The 15,362-nt window shown below is 57.8% G+C and overlaps 2 protein-coding genes across 4 annotated transcripts; one reads left to right on the top strand and one right to left on the bottom strand.

Moving 5' to 3' along the window:
* Positions 1-67: 67 nt before the first annotated feature.
* TAF1C (TATA-box binding protein associated factor, RNA polymerase I subunit C) lies at positions 68-9,224 on the bottom strand. 3 transcript variants are annotated; one of them, XM_045819221.1, is made up of 15 exons: positions 9,118-9,224; positions 6,655-6,793; positions 5,513-5,594; positions 5,204-5,301; positions 5,039-5,128; positions 4,873-4,946; positions 4,031-4,269; positions 3,772-3,888; positions 3,575-3,692; positions 3,418-3,489; positions 3,116-3,251; positions 2,796-2,939; positions 1,962-2,136; positions 1,737-1,874; positions 68-1,660 (listed from the first exon to the last, which is right to left on the bottom strand). In XM_045819221.1, exons 2-15 carry the CDS (start codon positions 6,790-6,792, stop codon positions 558-560), a joined length of 2,724 nt encoding a protein of 907 aa, XP_045675177.1. In that variant the 5' UTR covers position 6,793; positions 9,118-9,224; the 3' UTR covers positions 68-557. The 3 variants fall into 3 exon arrangements, with proteins under 3 accessions (XP_045675177.1, XP_045675178.1, XP_045675179.1); XM_045819222.1 differs by having other exon boundaries at positions 6,655-6,749; positions 9,080-9,214; XM_045819223.1 differs by lacking the exons at positions 4,873-4,946; positions 5,039-5,128; positions 5,204-5,301; ... (1 more) ...; positions 6,655-6,793; positions 9,118-9,224 and adding an exon at positions 4,359-4,555.
* Positions 9,225-10,311: 1,087 nt separating this feature from the next.
* On the top strand, positions 10,312-14,860 carry ADAD2 (adenosine deaminase domain containing 2). The gene is made up of 10 exons (XM_045819128.1): positions 10,312-10,756; positions 12,332-12,472; positions 12,805-12,852; positions 12,942-13,067; positions 13,165-13,315; positions 13,401-13,568; positions 13,693-13,925; positions 14,020-14,263; positions 14,548-14,668; positions 14,756-14,860. The coding sequence occupies exons 1-10, from the start codon at positions 10,312-10,314 to the stop codon at positions 14,858-14,860; spliced, it is 1,782 nt and encodes a 593-aa protein (XP_045675084.1).
* Positions 14,861-15,362: the final 502 nt, after the last annotated feature.

The following is a 15,362-nucleotide window of genomic DNA, read 5'->3' as shown; positions in this document are numbered from 1 at the left end:
AGAGCTTTGAGCAAATGAACTTTATGTATCAGACACCAAAAACTACCCAAGTGGACACCTCCCAGTCCTATAAACTGCATCACTCAAAACCATGTTCAAGTGATGAGTTTATTCAGTCCCTAAAAGCAGGCCCAAAGCATCTCCCTCATGGTAGAAATTGCTTCACACACACCAACTAGCCCACGGCAGCTGCTGACACCCACAGCACCAGCAGCTGCTCCGTGTCCCCTTTCACTGTCTCACCCTGTCACTGGGGACACTGGGGACACAGCCTGCATGAGCTGGAGCCCACGGCCTGACTGGAGGCCCTGCTTCAAGCACAGCGCTGCTCCTGGAGGGAACCTGCCTTTGTTAGCATCTTCAGGCAAAACAAACTACAGGAAGTTCCTGTCCCTCCGACTGGGCTCCACATCATCTGTGCGTGTCTCCAGCCACAGTGGCCTTCAGGAAGCAGAGAAGCCTGCACCCTGAGACGTTCCCAAAGTTTCAGTCAGAGAAGGCACAGCCGGTCCAGGACCGAGGCTCCGCGGAGGTGGGGGAGCAGCTTTCTCAGGCCCTCAGAAGCCCATGCGGGGCTTCTTCCGGCGTGGCTGAGAGCCGGAGAGGACAGGAGTCTGCCGCCTGGAGCGGGTGGTACGGAGGCTGGAGGTCTGGGAAGAGAGCATGGCGGCACCCCCTAGTGTGTCTCTCTGGAGTGACAGTTTGGCTGCACAGTCTCGAGGGGCCTGTTGTCTGCAAGGGGTGGTCTGGATGCTGGAGGTCTGGGAAGGGGGCACAGTGGCACCTCTCAGGGTGTCCCTTTGGTGTGGCAGCTCAGCTGTGCAGTCCTGGAGAGTCTGCTGCCTGGAGGGGGTAGCCTGGATGCTGGAGGTCTGGGAGGGCGGTATGGAGACACCTTCTGGGGTGTCCCCTTGAAGGGGTAGCTTGGCCATATAGTCCCGGAGAGTCTGCTGCCGTTCTGAGGGGATGCCTCGGGCCCACAGATCCTGAGTCAACTCCTGGGAGGGCAAGGTCTCTGGGAGCTGAGGCCTGGACACAGGGGATGTCCGGTCAGGGCTGTGAGGGGGACTGGTGGCATCTGAGAGGTCCAGGCGGCCGCTGAGCGAGGAGAAGGTACTGGACAGCTGCATCCGACGCTTGTGTCGCTTGGGCTGTTTCCTGGGCCCGGAGCCCTTGCCCTGCTGCCGCTCCCACCAGGCAGCCGCCGGGCCTTCCCAGGCTTCCTCCAACCGCTCACTGAGCTCATCCTTGGGGCCTGGCTCAGGGGCCGGGGGTGGCTCTGCCGTGGGGAGCGAGCCCAGGTCCCTCTGCTGCAGCAGCCGCCCTTCGGCCATGGCTGCCCGAAGACCCTCTGGCACTTTCCCCTCAACCTTCCGCTGCTCCTTGAGGCCCAGCAGATGGCGGTGGGAAAAGGTGGGTGCGGCCCACACAGGGGGAGCCGGAGGCACCTCCAGGAGGGCCTTCAGCCACCTGCGGCAACAAGTAGTGGCACGGGGGCTCCAGGAAGCTGTGGGGGCGTGGAAGTTGGGCCTGGGGTCTCCAGGGGACCGGGAGTCCTCCCGAAGATGGAGGCGCTGGTGGAAGACATCCCCAGCTGCTGAGAGTTGGAACAGCGACAAGACTGGTGTGGAGGCAGAGGGTGGAAGGGTGGCAACCAGACCTGCAGACAAGAGTGACAGTGATCCCAAGGCCTGTTGGGGTGCAGTCCCCCAAACTCCCTCCCTACCCCAGCGTACCTATAGTTGGTGCTTGTAGACGTTCCTGCAGCTGTTGCTGACTCTTGGGCTCCAGCAGGGGGAATGCGGAGAGGGAGTCGCTCCGGGAAGGGAGAGACTGGGGCGGCCCTGCCAGCCGGGGCATGGAGGCCCCCTCCCCTGGAGGGAGGACAGACAGCTGAGGTCCCATCCAGGCTCCAGCCCTGCCCACCTCCCTCACGCTCCCTGCCCTCACTGGACCCTCACCTGTGATGTGCAGCAGCTGCAGCTGGCCGCCGTGGCCTCCGAGAAGCAGTGGCCTCGGGCAGCCAGGGCGGGGTGGAGGCAGCAGCTGGGCCAGGAGGGGAGCAGAGGGGAGGCCGTGGTCCCACTTCAGCATGGGCACCAAGGGGAGGCGTTCATCCACCAGGTAGAGTGAGAACTAGGAGCCCAGAAGAAACGAGAGAGAGGGGATGTGACCGAGACAGGGAATAATGGTCTGCTGACATCCAGTGGCCCCACATGGCTCTCAGGATGAGTCCAAACCCGAGTGGTCACGCATGCACTCCATGACCGGCCCTGACCACCTCTCCACCTTCAAGTGCCCCGCCCCGCCCAAGAGGTGCTTCCTGAGTGGGCAGGACCATCTATCTCTCTCATCCTGATGGCCACAACTGGGAGAAGGGATCTCAGGGGAGGTGCGGAGAAGTCCCGTCACATAGAAACCCACCTGGCTTTCCCCCAGCCTTCTCCCGACTCACCAGACCCTGGGACCCATGCTTGAGACACACTAACACCCTGGGAACCCTCAGACCTCCCACCCTTCCCTGAGCACACAAGGAACGGCTGGCTGTGCAGAGACCACCCTGCTCCCCTACCCCATGCCTTTCCTCCTCACCTGGTGCATCCCCACTGGCGGATTACAGCCCCGCTTGGATGGCTAATCCACGAGGCCATTCCTACCTGCCCGTCAGCATGCTTTGGCCACAGACTCTTCAGGGTTTTTGATTCTTATTTCACCTGCAGTTAGTTGTCCCAGGACCCTCTCTAGTAACTGGCTGAGACAGTGCCAAGGAACAGCAGGAGGAAGGTGTCACTTACCTGGGTACAGATGAGATGGAGTGTGGGCTGCAGAGAATCAGGGCCACATTCCCCCAGGTACTGGGTTAGCAGGACACGTTCCCCCTTCTGGCATGATGCTTCTGCACCCGCACGGAAAAGCAGCAAACCGCAACCTGGTGGGCCCTGGGGGAGAAAGCCAGGTCAGCCCTCCCACAGTCCGAGGTCTGGAGCACCACGAGCCGTGGGAGTCCCTGACCTGTTGCTTTTCATGCCCTGGGGGATGTCCCTCATGCCAGCCCCCACTCCGTGTTATCTGCTCTGTCCCACTGCTGAGCCTGTGACAAACCCCCACCCCTCACCTGGGTGTCGATAATTTTCACTCCAGTGCGGTCGCCCACAGTCAGCACCCGAGGGTGGGCGGTGAAGTCGGCCCAACGCCAGGGAGAGGGGTCTCGAAACACAAGGGTCTCAGGATCCTTATAGATCTGCTGAAGCCTTGGGGAGACAGGGCAGCCATGGGTGGGGAGATGAGCTGAGGGGGTTGGGGGAGAGGCGGGGCAACCAGGCCCTGGGTCCAGGACAAGCTATGTGGGGAGTGCGGGCCGCAGTCCAGGGGGGGCCGTTTGTGGAGGTAAAGGGTTGTTCGGGAAAGGGGCATTACCCATCTTGGGGTGTCCACAGGCAGACGACTCCCGAACGGCTGCAGACAACCAGCTCCCCAGGCAGGTGAGGGCTACAGGGCATAGGTGTGATTAATTGGGCCACCCCCTCCTCCCATGCCTGTCTCCTTGCCAACCAGCCCGACTCGGCCCCCTTACCTGAGGTTGACCCCTGTGGCCCCCTTCTCGACCTGCAGCACCTGGAGAGGGGAGGGCTGCCCCTGCTTACTGACGTTCCATAGGGCACAGTAGTAGTCAGAGCGGACAGCCAGCAGAGCTGAGGGTGAGGGTGAGGGTGAGGGTGAGGGTCAGGCAGCAGGTCAGCAGCAGGCAAAGGAGGTACCCAAGGGCCTTACATTCTCCCTGCACGGTGCAGGTCACCACCTGCCGGACAGGTCCCCGGAGCTGGATGTGGCCAGGTTTCCCAAGGATCCGAGGGTCACCGCCTGGGGTCAGGCGAACCTCTTGGAAATCTGGGCCTTTTGCTAAGGATACACACAAAACCTCTGATCACTGCAAGGCCCCCCAAACTTCCTGTCTTTCCCCTGGACCATGCCAAGAGCCTGTCCTCCACCAGAGGGAGCTGCTGGGGTCCTGCCCAGCGAGAAAGGATACGCAGCCTGTCCAAGGCACCTCCTGCAGGGTAGACCAGCTGCCTGACCCGGGGCGTCCTTCCGGGCAGCCAGGCCAGTGCGCCTCCGGTGAAGGCATCATCTAGGAGCAGCTGCTCCCACCGCATCACCAGTTCCTCGTGCAGCAGCTCTCCCAGGAGGTTCGACACTGACTTGCCCAGGATCGGGTCCCCGAGGATGGAGAACCGGCGCTGTCGGTGGCTGAAGCAAGCCCAGGGACACCTGGGGACAAGAGGATGGCAGAAGGGTCAGGCTGTAGCACTGATGAGGAGGAGGACTGGGTAGGTGCAGTGGACACATTGTTAATCTACCTAGAATTCTTCCTGCAGGAACCACCCCACCAGGGGCAGTCACATGACCCAGACCCGGCCACTGGAGTACTCCATCACCCTGGCCATAGTGACCGGCTCACAGGTGGGCAGGACACCCAAGCCAAGCCAGCAACACCCTTCCTGGGACTTCTGATGGTGCCTCAGGAAAAGTCACTGGCTCTTTCCTTGGACTCATAAGCCATCTTGCTGCACTCGGAAACTGTGTAGGAATTAAGCCAGGCAGAGGCAAGCGGATGAGAAAATAAAGAGACACAGCCCTGTTTCAAACATCACTTAAAAACTTGGACGCAGCCATGCCTGCAGCCCATGAACTGAAATTCCCTCTCCCCCGCAGACTGGTGGAGCTAGGAGGTCGGTGTGAGGAACCTGGCTCACGACCACATGGCATGGGGAGCAACTGTGAGGGAAACCTGGACCCACCCATGCCCAGTTCCTTCCACGTCTCCACTGCCAGCTAGGGCTCCCACCCCATCCTTTCTCATTAGCCACTTGCCCCCAGGGCTGGTGTCCACCGAGGTCCTGGAGTATCCTCTGCACACTGACCACTGTCTTCTTCTTAGAGTAGCTCTGCATGGAAAGGCCTTGTCAAGCACGCACACCCTCAAGCTCACCCGGATGTGAACTGGGAGCCCCTCTCCTGGCTGACCAGGGTCACTCACCCGTGCTCCCTCCAGCTTGAAATTCTCCAGCATCAGTTTCCCCAGGGGTGCAAAGGCTATGTCCCCATGGTCCCACAGGAACCGGCTGAACTGTGGGAGGAGAGGACACCAGCTCACTAAGCACAGCCCCCGCCACACGGCACTGTCCATTGTGGGGCCACTCACCTGCTCAGTAACATCCAGCACAGCTTTGGGCTGTCTCCGGAACTTGGGACCTCCCCGGCAAAGCAGGTCCTGGGCAGTCAGGCCAGGGTCCCAGGGATCTGAAGGACGAGTGCAGTTGGGGAAGGAGTCTGTCCCAGGGACCAGGAAGAGCCCAGAAGTGGGGTCATGTATCCCAGGTGACTGGAGGGACCCAAGGACCCTGGGGATGGAGGACATTAGCAGGGAGAGGGAAGGTCTCAGGGAAGGGTGGAGGAGAGAAGCAATGGGGGAGCAGCTTGGAAGGGGTCCCCCCAGGACCAAAACCCTTACCGGGACCAGGAGGCAGCAAGGGAAGGGGCCCAGGAGTGTCCGGCTCCCAGAGCAGGCCCTTGGCCAAATGTGGTGTCCCATTCTGCAGAAACACAACCATGGACACAATGTCACAGTGAGCATACTCCCGGGACAGGCGCTGTCACCAGCACTTGTCTTTTATTGATGCGTTCGATCCTCACAAGGAACCCGCCGAGTCGGTCTGATGATCATCGTCACTTTACTAATGAAAAGATGGGGGCACAGGGAGGCTGTCACTTGTCCCAGGTGACAGCTGGTCCACATTTTTTACCTCCAGGCTGCACTGGCTCTCAAAGGAGCCCCTGCACCATGATCAGCCACCCCAAATCCTACCTGACTCTCACTTCTACTCAAGACCCCGTGATCACTTACTCAGGGCAGCCACAGGCCACCCCACTTCCCACCACAGGGCCGGAGATGGCGCAGCTCACACCCGCAGGGGATGGAAGGGCTGGCAAGCCATGCTCCCTGAAGGGCTAATCTGACTTCAGCCCTTCCTCATCAAGGAAGCCCACGGCTCCCCTCCCTCACCCCACCGTCTCTTTTAATGCTCTCACCCATTTGTCTCTGCCTGCAGGAGCCCTTAGCCAGTCTGTCTCCGAGGAGCAGCCCGATGGCTTAGGCTTCTAGGGAAAGAGCTGATGTCCTTCCCACCCCAGGAGGTCTCCCGCCCCTCCCCACCTCATCCCCACCGTGTCTTACAGCATACTTCTGGTTTTGCTCGAAGCTATTATCCCACTTTGTAATGATTTTGTCTCTGGGGCTGCTCACTTGTCTATTCCTACTCAATCTAAGTTCCGCAAGGGCAGGGATGGTATCCGACTTGTTTACGTTGGATTCCCAGGGCCTAATGAGGTATCTGGTGCACTGTAGGGGCTGTTCAGTGAGTATCTTTTGAACAAACAGAGGGGAGAGAGGCAGGAAGAGCGAGCCAGCCTGTTCCCACTCAGTGGACCCTCTGTGGGTGGTAGGTCATCCCATGGACCCCAAAGGAGGGGATTCTGGCTCACCCCATGTCTTAGCAGATATACCACTCTGTACTCCTGCCAGCTGGTGTCAATGCTAGAAAACAGTGAAGGTGCCCACCCCAGAACCTCCAGGGTTCTCCCCACCATACTCACCTTGGAGGTCTGGGGCAGGGACTCTGGAAGGGTCAGTGCATCTCTCCAGCTGCACATGAAGGACATGTCAGGGACATCACTCAGTCCAAGGGGGCCTGTCATAAACAGCGTGGGACGGAGGGAGCTGGGGAAGTCCATCCTAGAAAACAAGACCGGCGCATTACACTGGCCTTCCAAAGGCCTGAACCTGACCAATGGCCCCCAGAGCTCCTGGGAAAGATGTGCCCTCAGAGCAGTACACTTTCTTTGAGAAAGGAATTAATAAAGAACAGATGAATACACAGCCTCCTGCCATGTTAAAACCAACTAACCATCCATGAGGGAGGGGATGGCAGTGGACCAAGGGTGTGGTTTCCCGAATAGCTAGGGAAAGCCTCGTTGAGAAGGTGACATTGGGCACAGCCTGAACCTAATGAGGCAGAGAACCAGAGACAACTAGGAAGAGGGTTCCTGGCAGAATGAATAGCAAATGCAAAAGTCCTGGGGCAGGAAGTGTTTAAGAAACAACTAGGCCATAGAACGAGCAAGGAGGAGAGTGATGGCGAATGAACTCAGACAGGTGGCGAGGGGCCGGCCTCTATCATTACTCTCAGATATTATGATTACATATTTTATAGACTGCACAGGCCCTACACTCCAGCCTACATGCTCAATACAAACTCAAGTTCCCCAAAGCCAGGACTGAGTCTTGTCTGTTGAGTATAGCATCTTCCAGAAAATGCACTGTGTTGAATAAAAATAAATTTAGTGAAAGGGTTTTGCCTACTACAAAGTGCTCTAGAAGTATAAGTAGCCACATTATCCTTTTTTATTTTATTAACAGCAAAAATAATAGCAGTGCTCACTCACTGAGTGCAAACACACACCTGCCAGGCACGGTACTGCATGTTCTGTTCTCCTGTTCTCCGAATTTGGGTTCAGGAAACTGAAGCTCAGGAAAGAGCCACTTGCCCGAGGCCAACAGCTTGATCCCCTGTCTGATTCAAAGTCCACATCCTGCACCACTACTCTCAGGTGCATCCAAAAGGAAACACTCGCAGTAGGGTCTTAGCAAGCACAAGTCTTTCCCCTTGGCACGGCCACTGCATTTTATCAGTTTATTCTGTAAGCTCCGTACATCCATGTACCCTCATGGCTGTGCATAATACCCATCACACAGTGAATGCATGTCAAATGAATCAGTATATTTCTCCAGCACGTCAGCCTCATTCTATCTGTGGCTTATGTGCACAGACTTATCTCTCCCACCAGGTGCAAGCTCTCTGAGGGCCAGGACTGTATCTGATTCATTCCTGAGCTACGGGTGTCCGGCTGCTGCTGTCATTTTTTCCACAGCCAGGGAGGGCAGTGGCAAGAATCCGGGGGTGCTCAGTGAGTCCCTGTGAAAAAATGCCAGCTTGCATAGGACTGACTGTACCGAGTGCAAGTTTAGGAGCAACCAAGCCTCCTGGAGTGGGTTGCATCCCTGATAAACCAGCATGCACACACAAAAGTTTCCAGTTTGTCTCTTGTTCCTGGGCTCCAATCACACTGACCTCCTCTAAATTCTTCCTCACCATGCTTTTCACCACAGGGTCGGTGCACACTCTCTCTTCTTCGAATGAGTGCCAAGGCCCTTCTTCCTATCCACCTACAAAATCCTCCTCCTCCTCCTCCAGCTTTCAATCAGGAAGCCTCTCTCAGTTCCCCAACCCTATCCTCCCACCACACCTTGCATGCTTCCTCCAAAACACGCAGGCAATGTGTAACTGCATAGTTAAAGATGAAGCTATTTGATTAAAAGCTGCTGCAATAGTCCCCGTGGGAAAAGTACCTGATTTATCCCTAGTGCCTTGGTATTTGCTACATCATAACAGTCAGTACAAGTAAGCTGAAGGAACAAATCCAGGACAAAATGAAGACACAGGAACCTAACGGACTCAAACAAACCCAGACAGTTTGAGAGTACTGGCGGAGCCTACAACCTCAGATAAAGCCCCAAGACAAGGCAGCCTCAACTTCCCAACCTCACCTGTGGCTCCTCAGATCTCTTCAGACCTCCAAGGGTACACTACTGCCATGAGGAACACGGCAAAAAGTGAACTTGTCGCAGCGGATGGGCCAGGGGATCTGGACGGTCCCTCCCCTCATACACCTACTCGGCGAAGTCCCCCCTACGCTCCTCTTCCTACTCCACCTCCAGGTCCCAGAATTTTAGCAGCAGAGGACTCTCATCAAGCGCTGCATACCAGACACCTGCTGCCACACTTCTTATTTGTAGGACGCTCACCACTCCACGAGCTAGAGGCTTATAACTCACTTTGCAGGTGTCGGGTGACTTGTCCCAAAGCCATACAGCTTGGGACCGCAGGACCCACGCGGAGAGCAGAACCGAGCTCTCCCCCTGCATCCTTCCGCCTGCCCTCCAGGCGGCACAAGCACTTACGTGGCCCAGGCCTCGCCGTGCCCGTCTAGAACATGTACCTCCGCAGGACGCTTGTCCGACCCTCGTGACAGGAGCCCCAAAGCAGCACCCTAGCTGCGCCAACCCTCGTGGATCACACCCACAATAGCAGTTAACAGACTTCCGGGCTGGGACGGAAGAGCTCCCGGGAAGGCAAAAGGTCCCGCCTCCCAGGCCGACCTCACGGGCGCCCTACAGCGCCACCTCCCGGGTGGAGGGGGAATGGGAGTGGAGGCGGTTCCCAGGGGCCAGAAATAGGCCGCTATACGACTCCAACTTTCGGCCCCCTTCAAGCACTTATGTATTGCAGCATAGCAGGCCACATGTAGATTGTCTTCATCCCTAGTTTCACCTTATTTTTGTTATTTCTCCTTCATCCTTCGTCTCTCATCTTAAAGGATTTGTGTTGTAGTATTTTTATGAGCCAAGTCAAAATCCTTTTTGAGGAGGAAAAGAGCAGGGTACCAAGTGTTTAGTTTTGACTAGACAGCACTTCTGGTTGGCTTCAGGAAGGCATAGAGTTTACAGGTTTTTCTCCACGGTATCTTTGAGAGAGAGAGAGAGAAACTTATTGTTCCACTTATTTGTTCACATGTGCCCTGACTGGGGGTTGAACCCACAACCATGGTGTATCAGAGTGATGCTCTAAGCAACTGAGCTAGCCAGCCAGGGCCCAGTTTATGGTTTTAAAATGTAGATCCTAAAGATGCTGTGGGGCTGCTTCCATTTAGAACACCTTCACTTACCTGATGAGATCTCCAGACACAGCTAAGTAACTCGGGTAGGCTGCTGGGATGGCTGTGGTTTCAGGGAATTTTTGAGCAGCAGGAAGGTACGATGTTGGATTTGGAGTCCCCAGACTTCTTCCCTAGTCTTTGCTTCCCCGGGACCACCACAGGGCGGAGTTCCCTCATACGATCCCCACCCCCAACCTCTGTCGGGAAAGCAGGATATGGGCCAGGTGACCACTCTGTCCACAGCTAGGCGGTGGCTGTCCAGAAGACTGGCCATCCCGTTGGTCGAAAGCACTGTCTGCCACAGCTCTACGGGCTCTCATTGGCCAATGGCATGTGGGGGGAGGGGGCGGGCTGAGTTCACTACGCACTCTACGCTGCACCACGTGCTCTCCACGTGGGTGCTGGGTGGCTGGTGTAAAACGGCACGCGCCGCGCCGTGAAATCAGCCGCTGTTCTATCTGGCCTTTGCGTGCGGCCATGGCTTCGTCTGCCAGCACCGGCCCAGGAGCCGACGACGGTGGCCGCAGGAAGCCCCGCCTGGCGGCTTCATTGCAGATTAGTCCAAGGCGTCCTTCTGCCAACCCTGGCCAAGATCCCAGGCAGCCTCGGCCTGTCCCCAGCGTGGACAGTGAGGGGGGTGGGCAGGCCCTGGCCTCAGCTGTGGGGGACGGTGGGTCCTTGGTGAGGGCCGTAGTTGGAGTACTGGGGACAGCTCAGGCATCGGAAGACTTAGAGGGACAGATGGGAAGGTCCCCGAGGGTCTCTGTCCCACCTACAGGGCCCGCTGGGGACTTCCCAAAGGCGGCCAGACAGCTGGGCCTGCAACTCAAAGATCTGCCGCCTGACCGGGCTGTGGCCTCGCTCGCACAGTACACCGCCAGTCTAGGAGTCTCCCTGATCTTCCGAGAGGACCAGATGGCAGGTGAGGTCTAGTGGCCCGGGGCGGCAGCGCGTCCCAGGCTAACCCCAGATCCAGAGGGGGATCCATGAGCTGGGCCTGAGCCTGGGATCTGAGGCAGACCCCCTCTTCTGCTTAAGGTACCCCGTCCACTGTTTACATGGGTAGGTATGGTTTGTATTCATTTTTTAAAAAAATTTTGACATAATTAAATAGTATGAAAGAACTCCCATAAACTCTTCACCCAAACTCTTCATTTAACATTTGCCACCTTTGCTTTGTGTATGTCTCTCTGCCCATTCTATGTATTTATTTATATATGAATATCTACGTTGATTTTTTGAACAATCTGAAAATTTTACATCGACATAATATCATTACCCAATTACCATTCACATTCAGATTTTGCCAGTTGTCCCAACAATGGCCACTTTTTTTTCCAAACCAGCACAAACTGTCATATTTAGCTGTCATGCCTCTTTACTCCTTGTTTATCTGAAATAGTTCCTCAGTCTGTCTTTGTCTTCAGGACATTGGTGTTTTTGAGGAGTTGCAACTGGTCATTTTGTAGGATGTCCTTGCACTGGGGTTGGTCTCTTTCCTCAGACTTGGGTTCAAGATGCGCATTGTCGGCAGGCGCATGTGGGCCGTAAATCCCCAGGACGCCTGTGATCCTCCTGTCCTACCACTGGCAGTATCCGCTGGGGGGGCCTGACTGGAGTAGCTGCAACAGGTGTCTGTACTTCCCCTTTGTGCTTAGTCCATCATGGGGGGAGGTGGCATCTGGAGGTGGTGTGAGCATCATGTTACCCCTAACGCCATCAGCTGGTTTTGTTGGTTTGGTGGTTTGTTTTGATGGTTGTTGCCAGATTCTGTTACTACTGCACTGGCTGCCGCATGTTGGTTTTTTGATAGCAGTTTTCCTTCTGTATCCACCAGCTGCGTTCTTGATGCCCTTTTAGAGTGCGTGAATCTGGGTGCTAGTGAGCAGTGCTGAGATGGGGGTTCTCTTCTAAAAGGGCAGTCCTTTTGGGAAACAGTTTAGCAGCAAGTACCAGCAATTACCATGAACTGAACCAAGTTTATGCCCTTTGACCACGTGATTCCCATTCCAGGATCTTCGTGTTTCGTGTCATAAGTAACACCTGAAAAGATAATGCGTGGTATTCGAAACTTTCAGACGCAGAAGAGAAACAGAGGCGTGGAGTGCCTGTGGAAAGGCAGCGGGTGCCGTGTGCTCAGGGCCATGATCCTGAGAACAGCACAGCCCGGGATTTGGGTCCTGGCACCACCGGGGCACACTGCTTGCCCTTTGTGTAGCCTCTGGTAAAAGGGGGTCTTACCGTCCTGTTTCAGAGGGGTTTGTGAGGATTCTCCGGGTGGTGATGGCCCAGTACAGCAAGGCCCGTGCTGGGCCTGGGGCAGGAGTCAGCAGTCCCTGTGCCCATCATTCTGGCCTCCCCGGGCGTCAGAGGGCGGGAGGAAACGCAGCTGAGCTGCCGTGGCTCAGGTGGGACAGCCGCCGTGGCCCTCCCAGAGAGGGCGGGCCATGACGGACATGAAGTGCAGGGCACCACTTCGCTCCCCCTCCTTCCCTAGACCCCTGCTGCCCCTTCTCTGTGTGGGCAGAACTGGATGGGGTAGCCTGCCCTGCGGGCACTGCCAACAGCAAGAAGGAGGCCAAACAGCAAGCAGCTCTCTTTGCCCTCAAGTACATCCAGAGTCAGATGGAGAGCCCAGGTAAAGGACCAGGTAACCCAGGTGACTAAGCCCGAGCTGGGGCCGAAGCCCTGTGTGCCTATATGTGGGCAGGGTGGGTTGCTGCAGAGACTGTCTGGGCATCAGGATCGGGCCTGCGGGGAGCTAGGGAGGGGGGTGTGGGCTGACCCTTGCACTAATGTCCTTTGAAGCCTGCCCGTCTTTGGGGCAGGGACTGCTAGAGGGGCAGCCAGGAACTGGTTTCTGGAAGATGACCCCACTTAACCATGGAACCTCTTGGTTTCCTGAAGGACAAAAGACAGGAGGGCAGACCCTAGCATCCATGGCGACCCTCACCCTTAACTCTCTTCCAGAGCCCCCAAAGACGCCCAGTAGACCTCCACTCGGCGATCTGAATGTAGGTAGGTGGGCCCCTGTGGACCTGACACCTGTGGCGAGAGGAGGGGCATGGCCTGTGGGGCCCCCACCTCTGCCCTCTCCTCATATGCAGAGAACATCCTGACCCACGAGCAGCGCTGCGCAGCTGTGGTCAGTGCTGGCTTTGACCGCCTGGTGAGTGAAACCTCACCGTACCGGGCCTGTAAGGGGACTGTGGCTGCCGTCATCCTGGAGAGAGGTAGGAGTTGCTGTGCCAACACCTTCCCCCACCTTGGGAGGCCCCTGTTGGTCCCATGCCTTACTTAGGCCACTGTGTCTGCTTTCTCCCCTTGCAGAGGTCCCAGGTGCCAGGGGCCATGCCAAGGAGATCTACAACCTGGTAGCTCTGGGCACAGGCAACAGCAGCTGTGCTGGCTGGCTGGAGTTCTCAGGCCGGCAGCTCCATGACTGCCATGGCCTGGTGGTTGCGCGCCGGGCCCTGCTGAGGTGAAGGGTGGGGTGGGTGGGTGCTTTGTGGCAGCCCTGCTCAGGACGCGGCATCTCCCAGTTGCTCCCTCCCTGTCTCTCCCAGATTCTTGTACCGGCAGCTCTTGCTGGCAACACAGGGTGGCCCCAAGGGCAGGGAGCAGTCTGTGCTGGCCCCCCAGCCTGGGCCTGGGTTCCCCTTTGTCCTCAAGCCCCGGATCTTCATACATTTCTACATCAGCAACACTCCCAAGGGAGCTGCTCATGATATCTAGTATGCGGGGAGCCCCTGCGGGGTCCCTTGGTGTGATGGATCGGGAAGGGCGGTGTCAGGTGGGGTCAGAAGAGCGGCCCTGGCTCCGGTGTCCAAGGTCCTGCCTCTTCCCCTGCCTCTGCAGCCTCCCGCCACCATCCTCAGAGGGTCGTCTCCTGCACGGCGCCCCCTTCCGCCTGCAGGCCCACATCCGGGGGGAGCTGAAGCCCGTGTGCTTCGTGTCCCCCACAATCCGGGACACCCACGTGGGCTGCCTCTCAGCCAGCGACAAGCTGTCGCGCTGGACTGTGCTGGGGCTGGGTGGTGCCCTATTGGCTCACTTCTTGCCTCCCCTCTACGCCACCAGCCTTGTCCTGGGTGAGGGCCCTGAGGGGCGTGAGGGTGGAAGGCAGGCTCTGGGTGGTCTGCAGGAGAGGGTGGTGACTCAGACCTTGTTTTACTCCTTCCACAGCTGACCCCTGCCACGACCCCCCCACGCTGAGCAGTGCCATCCATACCCGGCCCAACCTAGACAGGGCCTTGGGGTCATGCCTGCCCCCTCCCTACGCCCGTACCATGCTACACCTGTTTTCGGGCCCCCCTGTGGCTCCTTCAGACCCCACCTCCAACAGCTGCCATGACGTGAGCCTCAACTGGAGCCTGGGGGACGCCGACGTCGAGGTTGTGGATGTGACTACCGGGCGTGTGAAAGCCGAGTGAGAAGGGCCTGTGGGAGGACGATGGCGGGGCCTGGTGGTGAGGGGCCCCATCTCCCTGCCCGTGGGGTAAGAGCATGCGTGTAGTCACCAGCCTGGGTTCCAATCCCAGCTCTGCCTCTTACATCGATGTGACCACGGCCAGTGCTTCTGTCACCCACACCGTGACCCCCCATGACACCCCTGAGATCATCATGGCCTGCGTGGGGGGTGTGGTGCAGACATGTTAGTTCAGGCCGCCTCCTCCCTCCTCTGATCTTCGTGTCCTTTCCCTCCATCTCCAGTGCTGCCCTCGGGCCTCCCTCCCGCCTCTGCAAGGCGGCCTTTTTCCGGGCCTTCCGCCAGGCTACCCACGCTCTGGGGAAGTCCCACCTCCTGGCCTTGAAGACCTACGAGGAGGCCAAGGTCAGCTCCTTCCCTCCCCTCCTGTCCTCTTTCTCCTGCTCCCCCAGCAGACACCCTCTCTTCACCCCTTCTCATCCCCTTCCCTAGGCTGGTCCCTACCAGGAGGTTCGCCAGCAGCTGTCTTTCCTCCTGGAACAGCAGGGCCTGGGGGCTTGGCCCTCGAAGCCATTGGTGGGCAAATTCAGAAACTAAAAGAGACCTCCAGAGGACTGACGGCCCTGAGCTGAGCTGGACCCCACTAGAGGAGGGCCGTTTCTGGGGAGGGGGGCAAGGGGGTTGGGAGAGAATGGTGGGTGCACAGGGTGAGGTTGGAATTGGAGGGAGGGGCCTGCCTGGCATTATGGAGGGATGGGGGCTGCTGCAGATCTGGGCTCAAATAAAGACACTGTGGTCCTTCTATGTGGTCTTGGCTGTTTTGTGGGGAGGGGTAGCCTGGAGCCCCTTGTTGGTGGAGAGAGAAGCCCAGCCATGGCCAGCTCTTGGCCGGATGTCCTCCTCATTGCAGTGCTGCACGTTCCAGGGGAGGCTGAGGCTGTGTCGTGTTGGGTCCAGGCTGTTGGCAGCGGGTGTGGGGCTCCAGCCTCCCTTCCTTTCCCAGGGCTCGACCTGGGACAGGTGGTAGGGAAGGCAGGTGCCTACTCTGGGCCCCCCATCTCTGGTTGAGGAAGCTCCGTGGGGTGAGCATCCCGTGTGG

Source organism: Phyllostomus hastatus, unplaced genomic scaffold (genome assembly GCF_019186645.2).
Source record: "Phyllostomus hastatus isolate PE091 unplaced genomic scaffold, TTU_PhHast_1.1 phas_scaffold_345, whole genome shotgun sequence".
In the NCBI taxonomy this organism is placed as follows: Eukaryota; Metazoa; Chordata; class Mammalia; order Chiroptera; family Phyllostomidae; genus Phyllostomus; species Phyllostomus hastatus.
The sequence above is the reverse complement of the archived record's forward strand: the minus strand, read 5'-3'. Positions and strand labels throughout refer to the sequence as shown.